The sequence below is a fragment of the Vulpes lagopus genome, chromosome 5, assembly GCF_018345385.1.
Source record: "Vulpes lagopus strain Blue_001 chromosome 5, ASM1834538v1, whole genome shotgun sequence".
NCBI classification, from domain to species: domain Eukaryota; kingdom Metazoa; phylum Chordata; class Mammalia; order Carnivora; family Canidae; genus Vulpes; species Vulpes lagopus.
The window spans coordinates 754,274-762,631 of NC_054828.1; the positions used below are offsets into that span (position 1 = coordinate 754,274).

At 68.7% G+C, this 8,358-nt stretch overlaps 1 protein-coding gene across 2 annotated transcripts; it reads left to right on the top strand.

Annotated features, from left to right (window-relative positions):
* The first annotated feature begins 2,001 nt into the window (after positions 1-2,001).
* MAPK11 (mitogen-activated protein kinase 11) lies at positions 2,002-8,358 on the top strand. Of its 2 annotated transcripts, none has more exons than XM_041756793.1 (12): positions 2,002-2,243; positions 4,543-4,672; positions 4,780-4,838; positions 4,910-5,021; positions 5,096-5,125; positions 5,206-5,253; positions 5,337-5,451; positions 5,733-5,804; positions 6,025-6,104; positions 6,519-6,597; positions 6,681-6,854; positions 7,099-8,358. In XM_041756793.1, the coding sequence occupies exons 1-12, from the start codon at positions 2,128-2,130 to the stop codon at positions 7,176-7,178; spliced, it is 1,095 nt and encodes a 364-aa protein (XP_041612727.1). In that variant the 5' UTR covers positions 2,002-2,127; the 3' UTR covers positions 7,179-8,358. The 2 variants fall into 2 exon arrangements, with proteins under 2 accessions (XP_041612727.1, XP_041612726.1); XM_041756792.1 differs by having other exon boundaries at positions 2,102-2,595.

Consider the following 8,358-nt stretch of genomic DNA (forward strand, 5'->3'; position numbering starts at 1 on the left):
CAAGGACAGGAGGAAACACATGGCCTCCATGACCTTTCCTGCCAAGTTGCAGAAAGCTGCCCAAGGCCCTACCCTGCTTTCAAACCAGTGACCCCTCCCCGGAATCAGGGACCTCCATGTCAGGGGCTCAGGGGGGCTCCTGCCGGCCTCTGGGTGGCCTGGGCAGTGGAGGGGACACGGAGAGGAGAGAGACCTTAGACACCGAGGGATAACCACGAAGGAGCCGGGAGACCGGGATGGGGTCCCGAGGCCCAGGGCAGGCATCTTCCCCGCGGCTTCCCCACCGGGACCCAGCTCCCACCTGAGGCACCTGCCGCTCCCCGCTGCTCTTCGCTGCAGGCCACCAGGCCTGTCACCTGGCCGCAGCCACCTCCTGCAGCCAGTGGCCAGGATGGCGCTGTGGGAAGGCCCAGCAGGGGAGCTCCCTCCTATGGAGCTCGGTCCTCCAGGCAGGACGCTGGACACTCCCGAGGGCTCCCCTAGGGTGGCTGGGAGGAGGGCCCTGTCGCCATGGGAACCTGGGGGCACCCCCAGCGCTAACAAAGGCCGCCCCCTCCCCCGCCTTCAGCTGAAGCTGCATTGGCTCCGCACAAAACCCAGGCGCCGCCCCGCGGGGTGGGGACACCGGGGTCCCCGAGGGGAAACTGAGGCCGGGGTCCTGCCAGGCTGGCCGCGGGCGGGGCTCGGCTCACGCTGCAGTCCAAATACGCCGGTGGTGACGTTTGCCCCGTACTGCCCTGACAACGCTTTGCTTTAATTTGGCTGCCGGTATTTAAAGCCAGCAGATTTCACATAAAATCTCAGGGTTTGGTTTGTTGGAAGAGGGCGTGGCTGCCGTGTCCCCAGAGGTGCCAGCCCCGCCCCCGCCCTCATAACGGGTCCAGAGGCACCTGTCACCCGGCAGCGCTGGTCACCTTTGAGGGGGAAGGAGAGGTGCGCGAGCCCAGCACCGGACAGAGGCGAGGCCGCCCTTCGGAGTGAGGGACGGGCGGCGCTGCCGAGGGGACACGGGGACGAGCTGCGGTGATGCCCTGGAGGAGCCGCGCAGGACAAGGGAAAGTCAGGATGGGCTTCTCGGAAGAGGTGGCGGCGGAAAGGGGTTAGGAGGAGAGGAGCCGGAAACCGAAGGGGCCCAGTTGGGGGCAGCTGTTTGTGGGTACAGCACCTCGGAGGTGGCCGGGCACCGCCGCTGTCCCTGGTCCTGACGGGGCTGGTCCTCGGGGCCGCACCAGCAGCGCCTCGCCCCCGGCGGTGCCCAGGCCAGCCCCGAGCCGGAGCCGCCGCGCAGCCACGGGAGGCCCCGGACACCGGCCACGGCGCGGGCGGGGCGGCGGGGGGGGGCCGGGCCACCCACCTGCCCGCCCCACGGCCACGTCCCACCAAGTGTCTGGGTTCCTTGGGCAGCGTTTCCTATGCAGCTGCGCAGGGGTGTCGTGCAGGGCCCGGAGCGGGGGCTGGGGGGGCCGGTGCGCGGACCCGCGGTGCCGGCAGGGGAGGGGGCGGGGAGCCGAGGCTGCGGGCAGGGCGGTGTCCTGGCGAGCGCGAGCTGCAGCCGGAGGCTGGGGGTGCGGGGCCCAACAGGGAGCGGGGGGGTGCAGGGGGGTGCGGGGAGGAGGCGGTGCGGGGGGCGGGGGTGCGGGGCCGGGGAGGGGGCGGGGCGGGGTGCATGGGAGGGTGCGGGGGGGGGGAGTGTGGGGCCCGGCAGGGGGCGGGACGGGGTGCATGGGAGGGTGCGGGAGGAAGGGTGCGGGGGGGAGGGAGTGTGGGGCCCGGGAGGAGGAGGGGCGGGGTGCATGGGAGAGTGCGGGGCCCGGGAGGGGGGTGCGGGGTGCGGGGCCCGGGAGGGGGGTGCGGGGTGCGGGCCCCGGAGGGGGCGGGGGGCAGCCGTCCGCCCGGACACCGCCCGGCTGGGGCAGGAAGCCGCGCGTCGGGCCCCGCGCTCCCCGGCCCCGCCCCGCGCCGCCGCCGCCTCCTCCCGCCGCCCTCCGTGCGCTCGGCTCGGGCTGGGGCTGGGGCTGGGGCTGGGGCTCGGGCTGGGGCTCGGGCTGGGGCTGGGGCTGGGGCTCCGGCGGGGGCGCGGGCGGGCGGGGGCAGGGGCGGGGCGGGCGGGCGGCGGCCGCTTCGGCCATGTCGGGCCCGCGCGCAGGCTTCTACCGGCAGGAGCTCAACAAGACGGTGTGGGAGGTGCCGCGGCGGCTGCAGGGGCTGCGCCCGGTGGGCTCCGGCGCCTACGGCTCGGTCTGGTAGGGGCGGCGGGCAGGGCGCGGCGGCGCGGGCGGGACCGGGGCGCGCACCCTCCCCCTCCCCCCTCCCTCCCTCCCTCGGCGGGCGGCGCGGCGTGGGGAGGGGCTTCGTGCGCCCCCGCCCCGGGCCATCCCGGCCGCCGCGGAGGATGGGGGCGGGGGCGGGGGCGGGGGCGGAAGGAAACTTTCCCCGGACGCGGCGTGGGGCTGCGGGGAGGGGTCGTCCCCCCCCAGCGCCCCGAGGCCCCCGTCCTGCGGCGTCATGGTCGGCGGAAGGGCGGCTCCCCGGGCCCTACACGCGGGAGAGTGCGCCTCGCCCCCGAGCAAGGGCCGGCACCCCGGGGTCTGGCAGGTGCGGTACCAGCCAGTACTTTTGTTTGCAAATGAAAAGAGCCCAACTTGGGGGAGGGTAGGACCCCTCCCCTTGCAATGGCCTCCAACTCCGCCGCGGGTCCTGCCCCTCCCGTTTCCCAAGGGTCTCAGACTCTGGATGGGGCCGAGGGCCCAGCAGAGATGCCTGCCGTCCCCCTACCATACTTGTGGGGTCGGCCTACACTCCACTCCATTTTTGCCCTAACCAGGAGAGCTCAGGCCACAGCCCGCACCTGGGCCCTGGGCCCCGAGGACAGTCTGCAAGTGGGAGCGAGGAAGGGACTTGCCTGAGGCCTGTGTAGGGTTAGGGAGGCACTGGGGGGCTTAGGGTAAGGTGCTTACGGGAACTCGGGGTGCAGTTGCAATAGTGACCAGCTGAGTGTGGATGTCGTTGTTGAGAGGTGCTCCCCAAAACCAGTGGGGTCCTTCCCAAGGCCTCAGTCAGATGGCTGGGGAGGTCTTGGACATGGGGAGGCCGGAGCCCCTAGGGATGGGGCATTGCTCCTGGGGGACTCCCTGACCCCTCCAGGGGCTCAGTGCTAGGGCCTGGAGTAGGGCTGCTGTCCCCCATCTGTTGTCACTGGCCGGCGTGTGGGAGGCCCCAGGCTGGCTGTCCTATGCATGCCAGCCTCAGGCCTGCCTTAATCCCTAAGACTGATCTCAAAGGCAAGAAGAGGATCAGGACAGTGCATGGGTGGTCTCTGGGGAATATAGAGTCTTGCTGGAATCGCTTGGGTCCCTAGGGAGCATCACACTCCCCGGGGGAGCCCTGGGTCTCTCCCCACTGCCCGCACGCGCCGGTGCTCCAGTGCAGGCGCCGGTGCTCCAGTGCAGGCGATGGCCCTCGCTTGGGCTCCCGTGTTCTGTGAAGCTGTGACCCAGTACCTGTTTTTGTCACTCAATTGTGCAGACACAGTTGAGCAAAGGATCTGCTGCCCCACGTGAGGGGCCACTCCCCTGCTTGTGTCCCCAAAAGGGACGTGGACCTTTCCCCAAAAGCCACAGCCTGGAGGTAGGCGTGTGGAGGCCTGAGACACCTACTGGGTTTACTGCACCCCTGCCGCGGCCCTGTGAGCACCCCAGGTGCTGCAGGAGCCGCTCCCCATGTAGACAGCACGCACTCCTGGGGGAAGCACAATTCTAGAGGGTGCAGGTAAAGGAGAGGGAGGGAAGGGCCGAGCAGCAGTGAGGACCTGGTCCCTGTAAAGGTAGGACTCCTAGTGCGGCCCCAGGGCCAGGCCGGCGAGTCTGGAAGGGCCCAGCGGTGACAGGCCGTTTGCGTGTGGAGACGATGTTTTCGTGCAGAGTGGAGGGGTGTGGAAGCTGGTGTGCAGTGGAACTTCTGGAACTTGGGGGGTGGGGTGGGCCCAGGGGAATGTTCTGTGGGTCCAGACACCACCCTCTGCTGAATGCTTCATATAGTCCAGTTTCTCACTCTTAGAAATAATAACGCAGTAAATGTTTTTGGCTAGCTTTTTGTCCATATTTTGAATATTCAGAGGTGGGGGTGTCCAGGGGCTCTGGAGGTAGCTCTGGAACCCGGGGGGGCCTCCACGAGTGGTGGGCCCGTAGGGGAGCAGGAGGACCGTTTGGGGTGAAAGGGGATGGTTCACAATGTTTGTTTTCCTGACCTGGTTGGTGGAGTCTGTCCCCCAGCCTCATGCTGGGTTGTGGGGAGAAGATCCAGATCCTGCCCCATGGGTCCCAGGCGGGGCAGGCAGGGACCCGATGGCCGGGATGCATGTGGGAAGGGAGGCTGGAGAGTGGGTGCCCCTTGAGGAGCGAGGCACAGAGGAGAGGCTCCCCAGGTGCTGGACTCGGGCTGGCCACACGGACAGCGGTCCACCCGAGGGGCCCTCTGAAAAAGGCGGGGGCCCGGGGTGCACGGCCGGCTCCCACCCCGCCGCCTCACTCACCCACCTTGCAGCTCGGCCTATGACACGCGGCTACGCCAGAAGGTGGCGGTGAAGAAGCTGTCGCGCCCCTTCCAGTCGCTGATCCACGCGCGGAGAACTTACCGAGAGCTGCGCCTGCTCAAGCATCTGAAGCACGAGAATGTGAGCCTGGAGCACCGGGGCAGGTCAGCGGGGTGGGGGTGGGGCACACACACGGGGCACACAGCCCCAGGGCGCCTCGCCGAGTCCTGACTCCCATCCCCATGCAGGTCATCGGGCTGCTGGACGTGTTCACGCCAGCCACCTCCATTGAGGACTTCAGCGAAGTGTGAGTGGCAGCTGATGCGGGGCTCAGGAGCGCATTGGGGGGGCTCTCTGCTGACACCTGACCCCTCCCAGGTACCTGGTGACCACCCTGATGGGCGCCGACCTGAACAACATCGTCAAGTGCCAGGCGCTGAGCGACGAGCACGTCCAGTTCCTGGTTTACCAGTTGCTGCGCGGCCTGAAGGTGGGCGCGTGTGGGGGGCGCGGGGTGGGCTGTGCTGGCTGGCACCTGACGCTCCCATGGTCTCCCCCTCGCAGTACATCCACTCCGCGGGGATCATCCACCGGGTAGGTGCACCGCCGGAGAGGGCGGGCTTGTGCAGGCCCAGCGCCCCGCTCCTCCCGCTCACACCCCACCTGCCCTCCAGGACCTGAAGCCCAGCAACGTGGCCGTGAACGAGGACTGCGAGCTCAGGGTGAGCCGCCCGCTGGAGAGGGCCCACGGGCCGGTGTGGGGGGGCTTTCAGGGAGGCGCTGACGAGCCTGGGGGTTGCCCTAGATCCTAGACTTTGGGCTAGCCCGCCAGGCTGATGAGGAGATGACCGGCTACGTGGCCACGCGCTGGTACCGTGCACCTGAGATCATGCTCAACTGGATGCACTACAACCAGACAGGTGAGGCTTGCGTGGGCGGGGCAGATGTGTTGCGTTCGGGCCTGGGCGGCGTCTGTGTCCAGGCCTGAGCCCAGGCAAGGTCCGGGGCCGTCACTCGAGCGCAGCGGGTCCCGGGCTAACTGCCCCTTGCCCAGAGTTGTATCTAGGGGAGTAAGGGCTCTGCTGGTTGGGGGCCTGGGTGTGACCAGGGTGCGGCACAGTCTGCACGGCCCTACTTCTCTGGGAGGGGGTGGGGGCGGGACTTGGAGCAGGCGAACTAATGGAGACTCCTTCCTCCACAGTGGATATCTGGTCTGTGGGCTGTATCATGGCTGAGCTGCTCCAGGGAAAGGCCCTCTTCCCAGGAAATGACTGTATCCTTGGGCCAGGTTGGGGAGGGGGGTGAGCCCGGGTCCCCTTCTGCTGGGTGGGGCTCTGTGGAGGTGGGCACGGGCCCTTTCTGGCTGGCCTTGCCTCCTGGCCCCACGCTATGCCAGCCGGGGCCCTCTGACGCCTGCTGCGGGAGGGCAGCCTGGGATCTGCGCGCTGGGAGGGGCCTACTCCTGGCTGGAGGGCGTTTCCTCAGCCGGGCAGACATTGACCAGCTGAAGCGGATCATGGAGGTGGTGGGCACGCCCAGCCCTGAGGTGCTGGCCAAGATCTCCTCGGAGCACGTGAGTCAGCAGCCCCCGGCGCCCCCATGAACCAGGCCCCTGGGCGCGCTGGGGAGCAGCCCGGCAACGGCGCGGGAAACGGGGGTCCCAGCGGAACAGAGCCCGACACAGGGCCTGACCCCGTCGGGGAGAAACAGGTGGACAGGGAAGGCATCCCTGGCGCGAGGGACGGGGAGGGTAAACCCTGCGCTCTGGCGAACGGGGCCGCAGCCAAGGACAGGGGGCTGCTGCAGGCACCGAGAGCCAGGTAAGGCGCTGGAGCTGCCACGTCCAAAGCGGGGGCACCTCTGGTCTGTGTACGTTCCCGGCCTGGCCCTTCGGAGGCCGCTCCCCGAATTCCCTGGGGCTGCCTTTGGGTGGGGGGGGGGAGGCGGGGTGTGAGCCGTGCCCTCAGGTCCCTCCTGCTGCCCCCAGGCCCGGACATACATCCAGTCCCTGCCGCCCATGCCCCAGAAGGACCTCAGGAGCATCTTCCATGGAGCCAACCCCCTGGGTGAGGACGGGCCCTGGGCCGGGCAGGGCTCCATGTCTCAGTGTGGATGCGCCCCTGACTGCCCCTCGCACTGGCCGCTCTAGCTGTGGACCTCCTGGGAAGGATGCTGGTGCTCGACAGCGACCAGAGGGTCAGCGCGGCCGACGCCCTGGCCCACGCCTACTTCAGCCAGTACCATGACCCCGATGACGAGCCCGAGGCCGAGCCCTACGACGAGAGCGTGGAGGCCAAGGAGCGCACGGTGGAGGAGTGGAAGGGTGGGCTCGAGGGGGCCCGGCTGGGAGGGGTGGAGCGGGGGGCCCCGAGGGCTAGGGGCTGCCCGTTTCCTGCCGGGGGGGGGGCAGGTGGACATGGGGTTGAGCGTGTCCAGCAGAGGCTTGGGGGCAGCCCAGGGCAGACCCCGGGAGGAAGCCCGGAGGCAGAGGCTGCGTTCGGGGTGCTGGGCCCGGGCGGGGCGGTGGGCCAGCGGCCGCAGGGCTCACCCTGTCCCCTTCCCCCCAGAGCTCACCTACCAGGAGGTCCTCAGCTTCAAGCCCGCAGAGCCACCGCAGGCGCCCGGCAGCCTGGAGATCGAGCAGTGAGGAGCCTGTACCACCAGCCACTCTAGCGGGAGCAAGAGCATGCTGGCTACTTCCTCAGCCCACCGCATGCCCATGAGGGGCCGCAGCACCCCGTGGCCGCAGCCCCGCCCCCAGCCTGGGATCCCGCCCACACGCTGCTCCTCGTGGGCCATCTGTGTGCGCGTGTGAATGCACACGTGTGCGTGTGTGCAAGCCGCGGGTGGAGTCTGCACCTCTGGAACCCCTTGGTCCTCCTGCCTTCTCCCGACCCTCTGGGTCTTCCTTAGGGCCTCGCCAGGATGCCCGAGGGGCTCTCCTCCGTCCCACAGGGCCATCTCTGGCAAGTGGGGTGCACAGGGGCCAGAGCCCTCTGGAGCCTAGGGGAGGCCTCTGCTGTCAGAGCTTCTCAACTTGGAAGTGTGGGGCGCCCCTGGGAGATGCTGAGGCCCCATGGCCTGAAAGCTGAGCAGGGTCTTCCCTGAAGGTCACAGGGCAGGGACGGCCGCAGGCTGTCATCAGAGAGTCATCCTGGAGCCAAGTGTCCGTCCCCCTGTACTGTGAGTGGCACGTGTGCACCACTGTGTGTTCCCGGTATTTATGTGTCGAGGCACCTGCAGGCGGGTGTGTCTGTGGGTGCCCACGGGCTGCTGCCACGACCAGCAAGAAGCTTCCAGGGAGGCGGCTGTACTGTTCCATCCCCCTCCTCGGTTCCCGATGGGGGGAGGGTGCTGCTGCTGAGGCCCTGGGTGCTCCGTGCGGGGGTTCCCTTGGGCAAGGGGCAACTGGTGAACAAAAGCCAGGGCTTCCTCCTTGTATGCGGGGGCTGCAGCAGGCACCAGGAGCCGCCCGAAGTTGGCCCAGGGGCTCCAGCCTGGAGGGGAGCTGCATACTCGGGCTCAGACCCTGGACCTTGGCCGGAGCTGAGGAGGAAGCCTCTGCTGATAACCTCTGCACCCCACCCGCTCCGGCCCTGCTGCCCGCAGCTGGGGTCAGCTCTCGCCCTCCCTTCTTCCAGGATGGGCTGATCTGGCAACCTCTGGGACAGGACTCGGCTCAAGATGTGTTGGGGTGTGGACCTCCATCGTGGGGCCTCTCCGTGAGGGGTGGTGTTGCGTGAGTCGGGGCGACCTCCCACCTTGCAGAGGTCTCAACGTCAAGTGCCTGCACCAGGGTTTCACAATAAAGAGGGTTCTCTCTCTCA